Source organism: Chiroxiphia lanceolata, chromosome W, assembly GCF_009829145.1.
Source record: "Chiroxiphia lanceolata isolate bChiLan1 chromosome W, bChiLan1.pri, whole genome shotgun sequence".
Classification (NCBI taxonomy): Eukaryota; Metazoa; Chordata; class Aves; order Passeriformes; family Pipridae; genus Chiroxiphia; species Chiroxiphia lanceolata.
In genome coordinates, this window is record NC_045670.1 from 12345447 (window position 1) to 12366604 (window position 21158).

Here is a 21158-nt window from a genome sequence, read left to right on the forward strand (position 1 = left end):
TGTAGGACATGTAGGATCATGGTACCTCAGGCAACTTCCCCATTCTTAAACTGGCTTAAATGTATGAAACAACATCCTGTCGGTGACTTTTATTCCTCTTCAGGAATAAAGAAACTTAGCAGTACAAATCAATGTTGCATCAGTTTTGCAGTTGGAAGATTTGTCTGTAGAGGTTATCTTGGGACTTATTTAACATAAGTGTTTACTCCATTGAGTGAGAAGTTGCATTCTTTTCTGTCTGCCTAGATTGACAAAATGCAAGGGTATATACATATCAGTAACCTCAGCCCATCAGTTTCAATCAGTCAGCTTAGATGCAGAAAGACGAGGGTTTTACATGGCCAGGTAGTTTGCCATTAGAAATGTGAGCTTCATTTGTATTTTTATCAGCTTTTTTGCTACATTAGCATTTGTTAGTCAATCTTCAGTGGATATTTCTAGGCTGGTGTTTTATGTGCAAGTTATCAAACTCTTATGCTGTGACTCATAGTTAAAATGTGCGTTTACTATGAGACAGAGGACATTGAAATAGTATGTCCTTTGTAAAAATTTTTTAGCTTTTGGTCCTAACTTTATCAAAGCATTATCTAGATTCTAATCTGCATTTTTATTTGCTTAAAGCTACTATACTGTTGCTGTATAAATTCCTTTGTATGGCTTTGTAATTTGTTACATATGGTAATGAATAGAAATGTAGGAGTCTTTCCAGTAGCATGTTTACTCATAATTACAAGTTCATTAAACTAGTCAGTTATTAGATGCACTCAGACAGAAAAGAGTCCCCTAAATTAAAGAAAAACAATTCTACTTTACATAAGTTGGATGGAAAAGAGATTTTATTGTTATATTTCTTTGCAATAAAAAGAAATTGTATACATTAGCTAATGTAGTTCATGCCTTGCTACCCCCAGTTGATCAACTCTGTGCTTTGCTATAAATATAGTGAGGATGGGAGAATATATGTACATGTATATAGTGTCTTCCAGGCCCTCCCTTTCTAAGCTTACTAACCATCTCCTAAGTTCTGGAGGTTTCAAATGGACTGCTTACCTTGCTCTTATAAACTGGATATGATTCCCCAGTGGAATAGCTGATAGGCCAAAAAGTAGAGAAGGCTTTAAAAGTATCCCTTTCATACTCTAAGAAATATAACCAAGAAAAGTATTGTCGGTGATGGGATTTTTAAAACCAATAAAGGGTCATAGAATAGTTTGGGTTGGAAGGGACCTTTAAAAGTCATCCAGTCCAACCCCCCTGCAATGAGCAGGGGCATATTGAACTAGATCAGGTTGCTCAGAGCCCCATCCAATCTGATCTTGAATGTTTCCAGGGATGGGGCATCTACTGCCTCTCTGGGCAACCTCTTCCAGTGTTTTATCACCCTTGTAAAAAACTTCTTCCTTCTATCTAATCTAAATCTACCCTCTTAGTTTAAAGCCATTACCCCTTGTCCTATCACAACAGGCCCTACTAAAAAGTCTGTCCCCATCTTTCTAATAGGCCCCCTTTAAGAACTGAGTGGCCGCAATAAGGTCACCCTGGAACCTTCTCCAGGTTGAACACCAACTCTCTCAGCCTTTCTTCATAGGAAAGGTGTTCCATCCCTCTAATCATCTTTGTGGCCCTCCTTTGGACCTGCTCCAACAGGTCCATGTCTTTCCTGTGCTGAGGAACACACAGGTGTAGATGGACCTTCATCCTCATCATCCTTTGACTGGCCTTCTACATCCTCCTACCTTTTGTACAGAGGCACCTGGGAGGGTGAGGTGAGCAAGGGGGGTATTCACCTGCTGCCCTGAGCAAGGACTTGTCTCCATTCACCCCTTTTCTTTGAACTACTGCCTTCTGCCTGCCCCAAGGGAAAGACACAGGACCCCCTTGATTTTTTTTTTTCTGATGGCTCTTCCTGTCTCAGGGAGGGCAGAGCATGGTTCCATGTTTGTAAACTTGTGAATATATTGTGGTTTGTGGAGATCTTTGGTGTTTTTTTTCCTTCATATTTTAGAGGAATGTAATCTGATACAATCATTATGAAAAACTAGTGTGCAATGAGTTGCTTTTTGGTAACAAAAATAATTTGGAAGGGAAAAAGTGATTTAATAGCATGAGATTAAGTCCTATATTATGTCTGAAAAAGACCATCAGGGTTGTCTTCAGGCCTGAAGTATCTGTAAACATAAATTTAATTTCTTTAATGCATATATTAGTATACACCATATCTGTAAATATTTTTTTAAGCTACTTAAGTAGAATAGAAGAAAATTCTTTGACTCTGGTAGTGAGTTTTATTACTCCAGATATATACTTAAGGAGAAATTTGATGGGTTTTCTTTTTTGAATTTTTAGGATTCCTATTCTTATGTTCGATCTACTGCCCCAGCTGTAGCTTATGACAGCAAACAATACTATCAACAACCAACAGCGACTGCTGCAGCTGTGGCTGCTGCTGCCCAGCCTCAACCTTCAGTAGCTGAATCATATTACCAGACAGGTGGGTGGCATAATTCAAACTCCTGTCATTATACACAGTCTGTGTACTATTTTAATAGCTTAAAAATATGTCTTTGAATATTTCATGTTATTGGATTTATTTATTGTTTTGACGTAATCCCTGTCAATGTGTAGAAAAACTTGATGCACCTAGAACTTGAACATTATTGTGACATTGCTATAAATAACTGTCTTTGAGGTTTGGATTGTTATTAATACACTCAAAATGTTCTTCTAGACAAACATTTTTGCTGAAGTAGGTTGAAAAAGTCAGTGGTGGATTCAGATGATAACTTGGTTAGAAAGGCTTTTTTTTAAGATTCTTTAGTTAATGTATATAGTTATTTGATTATTTGTATCATAAATACTGCAAAGCGTAAATCCTATTTACTTTTTTAATTGTAATTAGAAATAATTGGAAAGTTTAGATGTACTTTGGTTTAGTGTGTGCTCTAGTAAAACCACCGAACAAGAAGGTTGTTTAAAAATATGGCAGCACAGTTAAAAATACATAAATAAATCTGAGGCTTACAAGTGTGAGCTGTGACATGATTAAACAGTTGTGTGATATATGGTAGATCATGCATAACCATTACTGTAAAAAAAAAACCCCAAACCAACCCCAAAAAAACCCCAAAAACCAACCGAAAAACCAACAAAAAAAGGCAAAACCCAACCAAACTAAACCAAAACCCAGTTATGTGTTTATTCCCTAACATATCCTAAAATATCACTTAATATGGTTTGCATTTCATTCAACTAAAGCATATCAATGTTTATACACTTCTATTTTCTGTCCTAATTAGCTCCAAAAGCAGGATACAGCCAAGGGGCAACTCAGTATACCCAAGCCCAGCAAACACGACAAGTGACAGCTATAAAACCTGCAACCCCAAGTCCAGCAACAACTACGTTTTCTATATATCCAGTATCCTCTACTGTGCAGCCAGTAGCACCTGCAGCTACTGTTGTTCCATCCTATACTCAAAGTGCAACATACAGTACAACAGCAGTTACTTACTCTGGTAAGAATTTTGCATATTATGTTGCTGGGATCTTTACATTTGTTATAGGAGAGGATTTAAATACTCAGCGTTTTAGCAGTTTGTGTTCAATTACATCACAGTCTACTGAGAAGTATCAACCAGTTAAATCATAATAATGGCAAGATGTTTTTATGTATCTTTAAAGGAGGTTTGATGATTGTATGTGCCTATTTTGTTACATGTGAGAATATACAAAGTGTTAGCATTGCTATGTGCACAAGTGTTTTGTGACTTACTGTAAAGTTTGGAGGCAAAAGATGGGGGATAGAAAAAATAAGGAAACACATCCACACACATATAACCCAGGGAAATTTGGAGCATGCTGCCATCAAACAGCAATTATAGAGACAAGGAGGAGCAGTCCAATATAAATCTTGTAAGTTTGGGTTGTCTTGACCCAAGATGGGAGGAGAATAGGTACTTGTCTTAGTAAAATGACAATATGTCCCAAGAGGCAAGACCTCCGATGAAGTAAAAACCACCCCCAAATTATGAAATATTTTGAAATTACGAGACGTTTGAGTGAAGTAGGAAAATTAATAACAGTTTTACTAAAAGCAGAGATCAAAACAAAATCAAACAATAGCAAAAAAAATGTCACCTAAAACCACTCTCTCAGTTCTGTGCTGTCGAGACGGCGACGCAGTCCTAATGGGGTCACGTGATCGCAATGTAACCGGAGCGGAGTCGTGGCTGCGCGAGTGGGCGACATGTGAAAGTTCACAAATAGGAGCTCTCAAATCATTTCAGCGCCACTGCAGCTACAGACGTTAGAGGCACCGGCAGTCCTCAGAACATGGTGGTCACTGCGGCAATGGGAGAGCCCTGCTTGGCACGGGAACCGCGAAGCTGGAGCGTGGGTTGGCGGTGGCTGCTACTGCCAGCAGCAAGGAGGTGGCGAGGCAGTGAAAAACGGCAAGAGCCAAAAAACCACGGCAAGAGAGCAGCCCAACCGCGCTCCTGCCTTCATACTCCCTACCAGAACCAGAGAGAGCGAGTTCCGGTAGCGCTAGCAAATTTTATCCCACTCAGTTCTCGTGACACTTCCCGCCGGGACCCCCTTATCCCTCTCTGCCCTCACCCTGTGCAGAGAGAGGGAGGAGGTGTCCCTCGTACCCTCCAAAACTATATGATGATATGAAAAAGTTCAACCAAAAAATCTCCCTTTAGCTAAACTATAACAGTGCTACAAAAAAAGACTTTCCTCCAAACATTAGAAATCCAAAAAGTAGTTAAAGATGAAAAGATGTTAATTTTATGGCTGGATGGTACTCAACTGGCATATTATAGCTACCTTGAACTGTTTTGGTTTGTTTCTTGTTTAAAAAGGGATTTTAAGACTTCGTTAAACAGAACTTGATCAGAGGATTAAAATAGTTGAACCAGTAGATGTATAAAGTTTATGGGAAAACTGGCTCAAAAGATATGAAAGCCCAGTTTCCTTGATTTATTAAACTTTGATACTAGAAATCAAGGAGTGTGTAGACAGGGTGTGCTGCAGAGGTTTTAGCAGGCAAGCAACCCACTTGAAATAAAATGTAATAGCATTAGCCCTTCTATCTTTTATCTTCTTTTATTTTTTCCCTTCCTCTACATAATATCTGTCCTTTTCAGTTTGGAACTTGAACAGTAAATCTGACTCTGGAAGACTGCTTACTTAAGTGACCTTTGATAAATCTTTTCTTAAAATTCTTGTTGTATCATACTTGGTCTTACCAGATGTACCAGGAAATTTCACATATTCTTTAGGGATGCTTTGATATATCTTAACAGAACAACATGTCTGCAAAGTTTTGTCTAAAATCAAGTATATTCCTGATACAAGTGCTATACTATGTATTTGTGTACTGTGAAACATCAAGAAAAATTCAGACTGCCTGACAAGATCTCAATAAATCATTTATAACTTGCCCTCCTCCCAACTCTATTATGCAGTATGCTTGGAATTAGTGCATTATGTAATTGATATATGATGTACAGTGATGTAACATTTATTTTATTTTGATCTTTGAGGTACCTCTTATTCTGGCTATGAAGCTGCAGTGTATTCAGCTGCATCATCCTATTACCAGCAGCAGCAGCAGCAGAAACAGGCAGTGGCAGCAGCTGCTGCTGCTGCAACAGTTGCTTGGACAGGGACCACCTTTACTAAAAAGGCACCATTCCAAAATAAGCAACTGAAACCAAAGCAACCTCCCAAACCACCCCAGATCCACTACTGTGATGTTTGTAAGATCAGCTGTGCTGGACCACAGGTACCTGTATCATGTAATATTCTACTATGCAATTAAGTCATCGTTTTTTCAGCTAAAAAAACCGGCCCCTTCAAGAATATTTGTTAATTTTTAAAGACCTGATTCTATACTTATACTAAAGGAATAATGAAATGAAAATGTGTGCTATTACAGAAAGAGGTCATATGAGAAGCCAAAAAGATGCATCCCTTTAGCTTGTACGGAGAAGGTTCAACTGTACTTTGGACTCCAGAAGTATTCTAAACTTTGAACTTTATTTTTTTTTTAGCATAACAAACTTCTTAGAAAAAAATTTTTTCAAAACTTTGTGAATGGTAAGCTTGAAAATGTATTCATTGTATTCCAGCATCCCAGTTTAGGTTCACAGTGGGTACAAGTGCATAAAAAGTAGATATCAATTCATGCAGTGTTTGTGTGTGTGTGTTTTGCTAAACAATTCTTACTCTTTAGGTAAATTTGTCATTATTTCTCACCCTATCTGCTCTATAGATTGCCAGTGCTGGTATAGGAACAAATAACAACTTCTGTATTTTATTTTCAGCACAACTTTATTTATGCGCTACCTTCTTTTGAACTTATTTTTTTAGTTGTCTGGATACATTTAATAACTGTGGTCTTGCAGTTTGAGGAAAATTCAAAATCAAGAATAATTCAATGCAATGTAGGAAACTGCAACTGAGGCACAGTTTTCTGATCTTATCAAGCTTTCAATGGTAATATATGTTGACCAGTACTTGATTGAGGAAGTGAGAAGGTAGAGGAGAAAAGACCATATTGTATTACCTAAAAGTGTAATCCTGGTGGTGAAGAAAATTTCTTGGTTTTAGAAGTGGCCTGCTTATGCCTTATAGCATGTCATATGGAAGAAATGTTCAGTGTAGGAAGTATTTTTCATACAAAGCATGTATTTTATGCTATGTTCTATATTACATGTATACACATGAGTGATGAAGGAGCAGTACAAAACCAGTTGTATTGTTTATTTAAACAGACTTATAAAGAACACTTAGAAGGCCAGAAACACAAAAAGAAAGAAGCGGCATTAAAAGCTTCCCAGAACACCAATAGCAGCAGCACTTCTGCTCGTGGAACTCAAAATCAGTTGCGCTGTGAGCTTTGCGATGTATCTTGTACAGGAGCAGATGCTTATGCTGCACATATCCGTGGAGCCAAGCATCAGAAAGTAAGAACTTTCTCTTGTCCTTATTATACAAGTCAGTCATATATTTCTTCCCATTATTTTTTTCTCAGAGAGGAGAAAGTATGCAGAAACAGTATATAATTCAAATAGTTTTGTTTAAATACGTTTAGTTCTGCTTTTCGTTTCAAACTTATCTTTAAGCTCACTATTAGAAGGGCCTTGTTGGGAGAAAGGGGGAAAACATATTGCCACAGCATCAATGAGAAGAGGATATATTGGGAAAGGTATATAAATTGTAGGAAGAAGGTGTAGAGTAAGATGGGGGAAAAGTGTCCATGAGGACATGCAGTAACATGCTTGTGCCCCCTAACACTTTTCAAGACTTCTGTTGACACTTTTCTAATCTGATGCTGTGAAACTCTCTGCACTTTGAAACACTCTAAACTGAGTCAGTACCAAGGGATGGGATTACGTGTCACTTTTTGGTATTTCTTGCAAAGAAAATTGGCATATGGAAGCAAGGAACAATGCCCTGTAGTAGATTTTATAATGAGTAGGTTTGAAGAGTTTTGGTAAGCATGCTTTCCCTAATGTCTGGGTGCAGTTAGGTGAGCATTGTGGAATAAAGACTCTGAGCTGCGCTGTGAACCTCTGTGACCTGTGTTCTAAATTTGACCATACAACAATAAATGGAATGGTGCAGTGTAGAACGTGTGTTTAGATATTACAGATTTTGCTCATAACTATGGAATGATTAATGTGAGTAACAGAGTATTAATATTAGGACTTTTATAGCCCTTTATATCTCAGAACACTGTACAAAGCGGCATTGGTAATATTGTTCCTATTACAAAAAATGTCATAGCAAATTTAAAATAATTTCCCCAATATTATTTTTTGTTAGGAGAAGAAGAAAAACTATAATTAAAATAGACTTGCCTAGTGTTTGTTCCTTCATTAATGAAGTTGAGCCATTAAATTTTTGAGTTGTGCCCAGTAACTCTATAAGTATATGGAGTATGATAATATACTATCTTTATATATTTGGGTGTCACTTTCTCTTCCTCATAGATAGTTGCTAACTAATGCTAATTTAGGTTGTCATCAGTGTAAAAATGAAGTCTCAAAGGACTCTTTCTTTGGTACACTGAAGAATTTTGTCCATGCAAGTGGAAAAAAAGTAATTTTGAAGAGTCGCTTGAACTTAAATTTATAATATTACGTGACAACAATATGTCTGTATTCTGATGGTAAACATGCTTAAAATAAGAACGAAAAACTAAGAAGTGTATGTATACACTTGTGTGCAGACCATAGAATCATTTTGGTTGGAAAAGCCCTCTAAGATCGTTGACTCCAACTGTTAACCTAATGCTGCCAAGTCCATCACTAAACCATGTCCCTAAGCACCCCATCTACACATCTTTTAAATACCTCCAGGAATGGTGACTCTACCAGTTCCCCAGGCAGTCTGTTCCAATGCTTGACAACGCTTTTGGTGAAGAAATTCCTCCTAATACCCAATCTAAACCTCCCCTGGTGCAACTTGAGGCCATTTCCTCCTGTCCTATTGTTTGTTACTTGGGAGAAGAGACCAACATCCACCTTGCTACAACCTCCTTTTGGGTAGTTGTAGAGAGCAATAACATCCCCCCTGAGCCTCCTTTTCTCCAGACTAAACAACCCCAGCTCCCTCGGCCGCTCCTCCTAATACTTGCACTCTAGACCCTTCACCAGCTTTGTTGCCCTTCTCAGGACATGCCCCAGCACCTCAATGTCTGTCTTGTTTTGAGGGGCCCAAAACTGAACACAAGATTCAAGATGTGACCTCACCAGTGCTGAGGTATGGGGGGGACAATCACTTCCCTAGTCCTGTTGCTCACACTATTTCTGTTTCAGGCCAGGATATCATTGGCCTTCTTGGCCACCTGGGCACACTGCTGACTCATGTTCAACTGGCTGTTGGCCAACACCCCCAGGTCCTTTTCCACTGGGCATCTTTCCAGTCACTCTTCCCCCAGCCTGTAACGCTGCATGGGGTGGTTGTGACCGAAGTGCAGGACCCAACACTTTGCCTTATTGAACCTGATTGTGTGTACATGTGTTTGCATTGAAGATATATCTAGCAGATTTGTTTTGGTTTTTTTACTGCTACTTTCACAACCCAGTCTTTAGTTTTCATTTTGCATGTTTTGTTCTTATGGACTACATGCATTGCCTTTTCTAGTGATGATCAACTGTCACCAAAAAGAAGTATTACTCTATCTCAAGCGTGTTGTAAAAAGGCCTCTGCTTTATTACTTCTAAGAATAAGCACATACCTCTTAACTTTCAATGAGATACTAAAGGACTCTGAAATATGCCTCTTGCATCCTCCTTAACTTTTTCTGCAGATGTGCTTTAACAAAAAGAAAAGAAAGCCTTTGTCTAAAGAATATCTTCAGTTTTGCTAGGTAACCTGGGAAGTCTTTCAATATAAATACTCTTAAAATGTAGTGATGAAAAGAGACAGTGTTGAATCTGAATTAAATAACTTATTTACAAATATTATTTGGAACTAAAATAGTTCAATGTGCTACAATTTTTCGAGGGAGAATAAAAAGCAACCAGGCAACAAAACAGTCACATTGTAAACATTTTACTCAAACTATTTCTTGAGTTTTACTGGCTTGTGAGTTTATTGGTTTTCTGTTCTCATCTACACAACTTTTGGAGTAAATGTCTAAATTTCTAGTGGAAATAAGCAACCTAAGTATTAAATATTTCCTTGTTACAGATGACAAGAACTTTTATATGTCCCTTTTTTTTCCCTGAGATCACTTTTTGTAAAGAGGCAATAACTTTAAAATAAAATAAAAATATCAATATAACTATTTAATGATGTTTCTGTTAAAGCTTCAATAACCTATAACAAGTTCATTTTTTTTTTATAGCTACCCCAGGGAGATAATATTATGAATTTCTTGTTATTCTTATAGGTAGTAAAGTTGCACACAAAACTTGGCAAACCCATTCCTTCAACTGAACCAAATGTGGTTACCCAAGCTGCTACTTCAACATCCGCATCTGCTTCGAAACCAACTGCCTCTGCTTCAAATACAGCAACTAGCAGCAGTACTGTGACCTCCTCTGTTGCATCCTCTGCAGTGAAAATTCTTGCTCCCATGGCAAATGCACCACTTAACACTGTGTCCAACAACAAAACATCTTCAACTGCTGCTAATATAGCTATAAAGAAAATATCTACACCAAAAATAAACTTTGTTGGCAAGTACAGAAGTCAGTCTTTATTTTGAAACCTAACCTATTCTACATTTTTTAAAGATTTTAGTGCAACAAGTACAAATGTATTTAGTTAACTTTATGCATGAGTAATTCTGTTGTATTTGAGGGAATTACTGATAGGGGAAAATAAGAATGTGTATAAAAACTTTGCTTCACAATTTATACTGTTTTCTGCCCTTTTGTCTCCACCTGACCTTTCCTGGAGGCTTCTCTCACCTTCATAAGAAACCTCCCACCTTTGGTTTCTTATATAGTAGCTGTTGGAGTATTGCAGATTATAGTCCAGTTGGTCCTAATTTCAGTTCACAGCATGGACTGTTAAGACAAACTGCAGTAGGTTGGCAGTTGGCAACTGGGAAACTGAAACATTGTTGAAACACTGTAAATCTAACAGTGGAAACTTTTGAAATAAGCATGACAGACATTTAGAGACAGAAAGCAGTTGTTCAACAGTAAGATAACCCGCTCTTGAAAGAAAGACCTATGCAGTTGCAACACAAAATATGCTACCTTTGTTAGTACAAACGTTAAAAGGTTTTGAGGTACTTTCTTGGATCCATTTGCAAAAAGAGAAAATAAATCTGATGGGAAAAAAATTAAAATATATTCGCTGAGTTGTTCCCATTCAGTCCTATCTCTTGAAAAAGCATGAAAGTGAATGATGGCAATTGCAACTATATAAAGTAAAAGATTGCTTACTAAAATAAAAAACTACATGTTTAAATAAGTTTTTCTTAAGCTTTTTTAAAAAACTTATAGTATTTAAAATGTTTAATACATTTTAAAAGACTGATAATGCTTTGACCAGAACATTGATACTTGCAAATAAAGTCTTCAGTTTGCACATTGTGTGTAATCATATTCGCATTTTATGAAAGTTAGTGATTTAACTTTTTTGATTTGCAGGTGGTAATAAACTTCAGACAACAGGAAGTAAACTGGAGGAAATGAAATCAACTGAAAGTATTAAAACAACAACTGCTGCTACAGTACAAACACAAGAAGTAAAACCAGACACGGCAGCTGAACCAGTGACTCCTACAACTCTTGCTGCCTTGCAAAGTGATGTCCAACCAGTGGGCCATGACTATGTGGAGGAGGTATTGATATGAAAATGCGGATTGTTTTTTAACTCTTATATGTAGAGAGGCTCCAGTTCCTTCATCATCTTTGTGGCCTTTCACTGAATTCTTTCCAGTATGTCCATGTCTTTCTTGCACTGGGGAGCCCAGAATTGGACACAAGACTCCAGGTGTGGCCTCACCAGTGCTGGGTTAGAGAGGAAGGATCAACTCTCGACCTGCTGGCAATACATTGTTTAATGCAGTCCAGGATACCATTCACCTTCTTTGCTACAAGGGCACATTGTTGGCTCAAGTTCAGCTTGGCATTCACCAGGACCCCCCATGGCCTTTTCTGGCAAGCTGCTTTCCAGCTGGGTGGTCCCCCAGCCTGTTGAGATCTATCTCTCAGGATGGCAGCACAACCCTGAGGCATATCAGCCACTGCTTCCAGTTTTGTGTCATCAGCAAACTTACTGAGGGTACACTCTGCCCAGTCATCCAGATCATTAATGAAGATGTTAAACAGAACTCGACCCAACATTGAGCCCTGGGGTACACTACTAGATACTGGACTCCCAACTAGATTTCATTCTACTGATTACTACCCTCTGGCCCTTGCCATTCAGCCCACTTTCAATCCACCTCACTGTATGCTTATCCAGCCCATACATCAACGCTTTGTCTATGAGGATATTATGGTGAGACTGTGTCAAACACCTTACTGAAGTCCACGTAGACAATATCAACTGCTTTCCACTCATCTTCCAGGCCAGTCACTTCACTGCAGAAGTTGATCAAGCATGACTTTCCTTTGGTGAAGCCATGCTGACTACCGATGATGATTTTCTTCTCCTTAATGTGCCTGGAAATGGTTTCCAGAATTAGTTGCTCCATCACCTTCCTGGGGATTGAGGTGAGGCTGACTGGCCTGTAATTCCCTGGGTTCTTCTTGAAGATAAGAGGGACAAGGCATTGAACCTGCAAAGGCTTGAGCTTATGTTTATGTTTTTGTATTGTGCATGTTTATTTTGACCTCAGTGGGGCATTCTTCATGTTGGTGGCATGAGATATGTGGATGAAATCTGATGTAAATTATTCATCATTTGTAATTATTCAACTCATTATGTTCAGGGTCAAGTTTAAAGCTGTGGAAGAACTTTGTTGCCGATCACAATGGTGCGTCTATCAGAATTGAAAGTTCTATTTTACCTTTTTTCAGTTACTGTGTGTACTTTTAAGCATGTTTTGAGATGGGTAGACATTATCCAGTGTCACTGAATTAGATTAATTTTTACATCAGCTTTTGTTTAAAAAAAAGTAAAGGTGTTATAACTTTTATTTTCCAGGTGAGAAATGATGAAGGAAAGGTGATCCGCTTTCACTGTAAACTTTGTGAATGCAGTTTTAATGATCCTAATGCCAAGGAGATGCACTTAAAAGGGAGGCGGCACAGACTTCAGTATAAGGTTGGTAGAAGTGCTAATACTTTTATATGAAAATCTACCAGATGTCAACTGACTGATTACATGTTGTACTGGGTTTCTGGGACCAGACTTTGGTGGTGGCGGGGCTATAGGGGAGGCTTCTGTTAGAAGCTGCTAGAAGCTTCCCCCCATGTCCCACAGAGCCAATGTCAGCTGGCTCCAGAACAGACCCGCCACTGGCCAAGGCAGAGCAAATTAGGAGTGATAGTAATGCTTCTGTGATAACATATTTAAGAAGGGAAAAAAAAGTTGTTGGGCAGAGGAACATTGCAGCCAGGGCAGAGAGGAGTGAGAACATGTGAACAGCAATGTAGACACTAAGGTCAGTGGAGAAGGATAGGGAGGAGGTACTACAGGTGCCGGAGCCGAGGTTCCCCTGCAGCCCGTGGTGCAGACCATGGTGAAGCAGGCTGTCCCCCTGCAACCCATGGAGGACCACTGGGGTGCAGATCCACCTGCAGCCTGTGGAGGAGCCCACGCCAGAGTGGGTGGATGCCTGAAGGAGGCTGTGACCCCGTGGGAGGCCCATGCTGGAGCAGTGTCCTGCCAGGGACGTGCAACCTGTAGAGAGAGGAGCCCACACTAGAGCACGTTTCCCTGGTAGGACTTGTGGCCCTGTGGGAGACCCACATTGGATCATCTTGTTTCTGAAGGACTGCACCCCATGGAGAAGTGACTCATGTGGCAACAGTTTTGTGAAGAACTGTCTCCCATGGGATGGACTCACACTGGAGAGGTTCCTGAAGGTCTGTCTCCCGTGGGAGGGACCCCATGGAAGCAGGGAAAGGACTCCTCTCCCTGAGCAGCAGCAGAAACAACTGACTGTAACCCCCATTCCCTGTCTCCCTGCACCACTGGGGGGGAGGAGGTAGAACTTGGAAGGAAGGAGGGGTGGGGGGAAGGTGTTTTTAAGACTGTTTTATTTCTCACTCTCCTGCTCTGATCCTGTTAGTAATAAATTTAATTAATATCCCCACTTCGAGTCTGTTTTGCCCATGATGGTAATCAGTAAGTGACCTCTCCCAGCTCTTAACTCATGAATCCTTTGTTGTATTTTCTCTCCTCTGTCCAGTTGCAGAGGGGAGTGAGAGAGCGGCTTTAGTGAGTACCTGGCATCCAGCCAGGGTCAACCTGCTACACGTGTTCTTACATTTAAAGACTAGTCAGAAGTAGGTGCTATGAGTAAACAGTGTATTAAAAAAGCTAGAGAAATATATTTCTTAGGGAGTATAGTCTTTAAAGTTGTATTGCCTAAAGAGACTGCAGAGAAAAAGACTCCAGACCAATTTAATGTATAAGATAAGATAAAATATTAGATACATTTTATAAAAGACAAATGCAAATTTTGGTTCTAAACCCAATCCATAGTTACCGACTGTACAGATAATAAGTATGGAAGAAACAGTTTAAGTCACATCCTCTTCATCGGTGTCAGGCTCTGATTTGCTAGTTGTTCCAGGAACAGAAGCTTTCTTAACTCTGGAGTAATGAAACCAGGGTCCTTTGCCAGCAACTTTGACTGCAGTGAGGGAGGTCAGCAGGACTTGGAATGGTCCTCTCCACTTAGCTCGCAGAGGGTCACTGTCCCACCATTTAACGTAGACCCAGTCTCCAGGCTGGAATTGATGAGCATGAGTGTCCAATCCTATGGGTCTGGATAACTCAATGAATCTCTGGAGTTTCTGTAAAGTAGAACCTAGAACCATTAAATACTTTTGTAAATCAATTTTCCCCCTCATGTGAATGTTCTCTCGAATATGCAGAGCTTGATATAGTCTCCCATATAATATTTCATAGGGACTTATGTTATCTCTCCCTTGGTTGTATGCGAATTCTCAGCAGAGCTAGAGGCAAAGCCTGAACCCATGACATGGATGTTTCCTGACAAATTTTCATACTTTGCCCCTTGCCTAAGGTGTGTAGGGAGTATGCAAGTCCCAAACAATTCCCAGGATGAGACAAACCTTCTTCACTACTGTTGCAATAAAGTGTGTCCCTCTATCTGATGACATTCCTAGACAAACCCCAAATCTTGGAATTATATGGTTGAGCAAAGCTTTTACCACTTCCCTTGCTGTGTTAGTGCTTCAGGCCATCCACTGAAGGTGTCAACCAGTACTAGTATGTACTTGTATCCCTCCCTGGGTGGTAACTCAGCAAAATCTATTTGCCAATAATCTCTGGGAAGGTCCCTGACCTTTGTTACCCCTAGCACCACTCTCTTGCTTGTATCAGGATTATTTTGCCTGCAGATTTCACATTTACTTACAATGGATTGCATGACTCCCATCATACCTGCCCCTATTACTACCTTCTTCAAATGTTTTAAAAGATTTTCTGTTCCCTAGTGGGTAGCCTCATGCTCCTGCAGAGCTATCTCCCTGAGGAGTTGGGGTGTGATCACAACCTATCCTGTAGGTGTAACAGCCCATCCACTTTCCTTGATTTCAGCTTTAAGGGACTTAATTAACTGGTGGTCTTTCTCATCATATTTTGGGGTGAACCCTGTCAGATCGATTTCCTTCTGTGGTGTTACTGCTAGGATACCTTTTTCTGCAGCCCCTTTTGCTGCCTGGTTGGCAAAATGATTTCCCAATTTGGGAGTTGTTTTCCCCTTTCGATGAGCTCTGCAATGCATGATAGACACTTCCTCAGGCTTCCAAATACTCTCCAGGAGTGCATGGATTTGGTCTGCATGTTTGTTCCCACTGCCTTGGGCAGTTAGCAACCCTCTCTCTTTCCAGATGACTCCATGGGCATGCATATTTAGAATCAGTCCAGATATTTACCTTCTTTCCTTCACTAAGTTCTAGAGCTCGTCAGTGCAATCAGTTCTGCTTTTTGGGATGATACATCTGCAGGCAAGACCTTCGCCTCAATTACCTCATCCTTGGTTGTCACTGCGTACCCTGTCATTCGCTTACCATCCCACATGAAACTGCTTCCATCCATGTACAGTTCCCAATCTGGGTTTTCCAGAGGCATGTCCTTCGGGTCTGGTCTGCTGGAATAGACCTCCCCGATGGTCTGCAGTCATGCTCGGGCACGCTGTCAGTGTTGAGGACAGAAACATAGCAGGATTAACAGTAGATGTTGTTTTCAGGGTAACATCATCCTGTTCCAACAACACAACTTGATATTTAAGCATTCTGCTAGGGGACAACCAGTGACCCCCCTTTTACTCAAGCACAACTTGGACTGCATGGGGTACGTACACGACAATGCGCTGCCCAAGGGTGAATTTTCAGGCGTCCTGGATCAGGATAAGAGTTGCTGCTACAGCTCTCAAACACCTGGGCCATCCTTTGCTAACACTGTCTAACTGTTTGGAGAAGTAGACCACAGCCCTTCGCTGGTTTCCCAGGGTCTGTGACAGTACCCCCAGAGCAAAATTCAGTTGCTCATATGTGAACAGTTCAAAAGGCTTAGTTAAGTCTGGTGGTCCCAATGCTGGAACTGACATTAAAGATTGTTTCAACTGTTTAAATGCGACCCTGGTTTCATCTGTCCATGTCATGGCTCCTTCCCTGGCCTCTTTTAGTGCTCCATATAGGGGTTTCACTAGTAACCCATAGTTAGGTATCCACAGGTGACACCATCCTACCCTTCCTAGGAAAGCCTGTTTTTCTCATATGGTGTAGGGCTCTAGAAGACAACAGATGGCTTCCTTCTGGTCTGTGCTGAGTCGTCGATGTCCATGATAGATCTCAAACCCCAAATAGATGACTATTTCCTTTGCAATCTGTGCCTTTTCTTTTGAGACTCTAGACCCACTTAGTCCCAAAAAGTTTAAAAGACTTACAGTGAGCTGGATGCACTCATCCTGATTTTTGGCAGCAATTAGTACATCATCCACATACTGCAGGACAACTCCTTCTGGCTGCTGCCTTCTCCAGTCCTCCAGTTTTTTTGCCAGTTGGTTTCTGAATATAGTCAGACTGTTCTTGTAGCCCTGGGGTAGAACCACCCAGGTGAGTTGAGTTCTTCTCTCTGTCTCAGGATTTTCCCATTCAAAAGCAAAAAACTCTTGCCTGTCTTTATGCACGGGAATGCAGAAGAAGGCATCCTTGAGATCAAGCACAGTAAACCACCCTAAATCCTCTGTTAATGTGGTCAATAAGGTATAAGGGTTGGCCACTATTGGGTGTATATCCTCTGTTATTTTGTCAATTGCCCTTAGATCCTGCACCAATCAATAGCTCTTGCCATCAGCCTTTTTTACCAGTAGGATGGGGGTATTGTATTTAGATTCACATTCTACCAATAACCCAAATTTAAGAAACTTTTCAATTAGGGGTCCTAATCCTTTACAACTTTCTAGCTTCAAAGGGTATTGTTTTTCTTACCAGTGTTGCTCCTGGTTTGAGTGTGATGCTTACAGGTTCTGCTTGCTTGGACCTCCCAGGACAATCGCTAGCCCACACTATAGGGGTGACAGCATTCTCAACCTCTGCAGAGATCTCTCCGTGGTTCTCCTGTATGAAAAAGGTAGCTGCCTCGATATATTTAGTGTCAGGAATTATGACTTTTATTCCCCCCCCCTTGCAAAATTTAATTTTGGCTTCTAATTTCTCCAATAGATCTCTACCCAGTAAAGACTTAGGAGAGTTTGGCATATAGAGGAATTGATGAGTTACCCAGTGCTTTCCCAATTTAAATCTCAAAGGTTTAAAGAAAGGCCTTGTTTCGCTTACCCCTATAGCACCAACCACCGTTACAGTATCATGACTCAGTTTCCTTCCCAAAGTATTTAACACAGAATATGATGTGCCTGTATCAACCAAGAATTCAACAACTCCCCCCAGCTTAGCTACAACCAGAGGTTCTGCTGGGGAAGAATCCTCCAGTCCTCTTCAGACACCCTGTCCATCCTGGTCCACAGCCAGTTGAGGGACTGGGTTTCCACTTTTCTTCAGATCTGGACAATCCCTTTTCCAGTCCCCTTTATTTTTGCAGAAAGAACACCGATCATTCCCCTTATCATGCTGGCAATTGCATTTATAACACCTGTCTTATTGCTCTTTCTACATAAGTAGCCACCTTCTCTGGGTTCTCTCTATATTCCCCAACTGAGGCCTTCCATTGTTGTAACTCAAGCAGAGAAAAAGGAACTTTTATCAAAATTGGTCCTTGATTACCCATGGCCTGTCTCAGGGGAGCGTCTATGACAATTTTTCCCTTTTGTTCTCGTTCTCCTAGCCACCGGGTTTGGGTCTGACAAAGCCTCACGCACCATTCTCCCCCTTCCCCTCGCAGTTGCAGCAGAAACTTTTCCTTTTGTTTTTGGTTTTACTACGGGAGCTCTTTCCTCCTCTGAGATGTTGTCTGATTCGTCATCAGAGGCTTCTGTACCTGGGTCAGTGAGATCACTATCTGTAGTTTTGATTTTCATGCTCGAAGGGTCAAAGAGGCCAGGAGTGACTTGCTTCTCCTCAGGGAACCCATTCCCTCATGATATGGGGCAAAAGCTGAAAATGCCCCCCCCCCATGGGAAAACCTGCATATGGGGGGGGGAGCAGTTGGAGTGACCCCGCCCCCAGTGTACCCTGAGGGGGGGGTAAGGTCCGTACAGGACTGGGAGTTGGTGGAATGGGGAAGAGGCGGCTCTGACTCTGCCCTTAATGGTGTAGCCAGAAGCACCGGTGTCAATCGACAGCACCTTTAGGCGCCGCCTCTGATCCTCCTCCTGTAGCAGCAGTCACTTTACCCGTAGCTGCCGAGGTATCGTGGGCAACCGAGTTGGCACTGCTTGTAGCCATGGAGCATTCAGACACGGGGCGAACCGTGTCCATGCCGCTCGCAGCTGCAGAGTGTTCTGCGCCTGCCACGGTCCCTGTCCAGTCCGCCAGACCCTCAGCAGCCCCTGCTCCAGCACTACTTCCCCCAGGACCCGCGGTTGTGGCTCCTACCGCGGTGTCCACAGGGTATCCAGTCCCTGCTTGTCCCATAGAGGCAGCTCCCGCCGCCGCTGCTCCAGTAGCTGCCACTCCTGTCCCCACCTGTCCTGTAGCAGCAGCTCCCGCCACTGTCACTCCCACAACGGTAACTCCCATGGCAGCCCCTGTTCCCGCCGGTCCCATGGCTTCCGCTGCTGCCGGGGTTTTCTCTAACTTATATTCCTTCTTCCATTCCGGACGGTTTAAAAAAACCAGAAACAATTCAGCATACACTACTTCACCTTATGGAGGATCGACATAAGCTGTAACACTGTATTCATTTGAAAAGAGCCAAACTTCGACCAAGTCTCCCCTTCATGCAACCTCTGCAATGACCACATGTTTATAGACAACCTGCATAACTCCTGCCTCTTTAAAGATGTTTCAGGACCTGTCAAATGCCTCCAGTGCCGCAAAACCAAGGCTAAAGGAGATCCTTTTGGAATCTCCTCCTCTCAGGACTCAACACAACCCATAATGGCAACTACCAGGCAGGAAGAAACTCCCCAGCACTGGATGTGAACCCCTGACCTCAGGATTACCAAACAGGCTCTCTCTCTGCATACCACCACCCACTTCAAATGAGGGTGGGCTATTTGATGCAGAAAAGGCGTCCCTTTTCCTTCCGGCTCTATCAAGCCAATACAAAGCCCCCTGAGTAACCACAGTGGTACTGTCCGCTGTCCCTGCCCTGCCTTTACCGAAGCCACACCAGTGGGGGGGGGGGGGTCCTCCACCTGCACCCCCTTAACCATCCTGGACCAGTCAAGCTGCCCATCCAGGCGAAATGCTTTTCGTCTACAGACTGGGAAAACAGCGACTTTTGCAACGTCACAGGGCCCCAAAGTCTCACTTCCCAGCCCACCGTATTCCCCAATTTCCAGGAAAAACCCAATTTACAGTTGCTAGCAAAATTAACCCTAAAAGAGCTACTCTTTTATCTCACCTGTGCCCAGGATTGTTAGGAGCTGGGGCTTCTCAGGATCAGTGCGGGAACCCTTCAAATAAGTGGCGCCAGATGAAAAGGTCTCGCAGGATGAAATGGCTCGATCCAAAGAAGTCGCAGGTCCAGCAGCTTCCAGGGTGCTGGATTTCAATTTCCACCTTTTGGGTGCCATTTTATTGCCTAAAGAGACTAGGGAGAAAAAGTCTCCAGGCCAATTTAGTGTATAAGATAAAAGGAGCGGGTCCTTTAATCAGGCCTCAGACCCAGGGGAATACACATGACACATGCCCACCCAGACAGTGGTTCTATGATTTTATAATAAGGTCCATCCAATCCCAGATCTATCCACCCCCGGTTCTGCCCCCCGACACACCCCTTTGGGAATTGGGTCTGGGGGCATTTGGGACCCCTTCTTCCTCATCTTCATTTTCTTCACAGCACGTACAGTCCTTGGAACTACTCCAAAGTTCTGAGCTTGAAGGTTGCTTTGTCTGTGTGATATCTTCTGGTCCAGGCCTAGGGTACGATGTTCTTAAACAACGGTGTTTTTCTACAATTCTACCTTGAAAGGAAGACTAAACATGCTAATGGAATTTAGAGGGATTGATATGAAATGGGGTAATAGGGTTGGGTATTGGTAATTACTATGTTAAAGGGTAAGGGATTATACAGCTACATCAAAATCTACATTTACTACACAACTACTTCTACAATAGTGAAAAAATCCGAAAAGCTCTGAGGCATCATTGTAATGCAGATTGTGAAACCACATTTTGGTTTGGGTGTTTCTTTAAACATTCTGAACATTGCTTTGCAACGTTTAAATATTGTACGACGTGCAAGCAGTAGTAGGTGCTTTGTTGTTTACCATGAATTTCAAATGCTTGATATTTTTGACAGGATAAACCACATAAACCCCTTGTGGAGACATTTGAGAAACAAGTATTGTAGACTTTTTAGTCGTGAATGGACAGACACCTACAGTGACACATGGTGTGCGTTTTCGTTATTGTAAGATTATATAAGAAGAATCTACTGTGGTCTCAGGAGATAAAATGGGCCTGCATGATCATGAAAGGGATGAAAGAAGAGGGAAAAATTGCCAGAGAAATGTATTCAGTGACTCGTGATTATGCTCCTGTATGAGGGACCCTTCAGGAACAGGGCATCAGGAAGCACATTGTAGTTAAGATGACATGGTTTTTTTCAGGATATAGAGTAATCATCCTGCTACAGAATGAACAGCAAATTACTTAGTATTTCATGTAACATTTTAACCTTTGTTCTCATTTTAAGCTTTGTTCTCATATAGCTGAAGAGGGAATTCATGCTATATGTAATACATTGCTATTTCTTTCCTTTGTAATACTGTACACAGATTTTTTTCATCAGCTGTTCATTCAGTGTAGTTCTAAAACTGCATTTTACTCCCCCTGATTTTATTGTAGACCAGTAGTGTGTGCTAAATGTGTCAGAAGAACTTCGTAACCTTGAGATGGCAAGAGGTAAAC

General features: G+C 41.4%; 2 protein-coding genes across 2 annotated transcripts in view; one reads left to right on the top strand and one right to left on the bottom strand.

The window, feature by feature from the left end:
• LOC116780036 (syncytin-A-like) overlaps positions 1-21158 on the bottom strand; it is a 1173168-nt gene that overhangs the window by 609640 nt on the left and 542370 nt on the right. The window lies entirely within an intron of this gene.
• Positions 1-21158, top strand: part of LOC116780028 (zinc finger RNA-binding protein-like) — a 57209-nt gene that overhangs the window by 12102 nt on the left and 23949 nt on the right. The window contains exons 4-10 of the mRNA XM_032674530.1: positions 2347-2491; positions 3297-3515; positions 5550-5791; positions 6783-6974; positions 9911-10199; positions 11124-11317; positions 12628-12747. Of these exons, the coding sequence (XP_032530421.1) occupies positions 2347-2491; positions 3297-3515; positions 5550-5791; positions 6783-6974; positions 9911-10199; positions 11124-11317; positions 12628-12747 (1401 nt within the window). The remainder of the gene's footprint in view (positions 1-2346; positions 2492-3296; positions 3516-5549; positions 5792-6782; positions 6975-9910; positions 10200-11123; positions 11318-12627; positions 12748-21158) is intronic.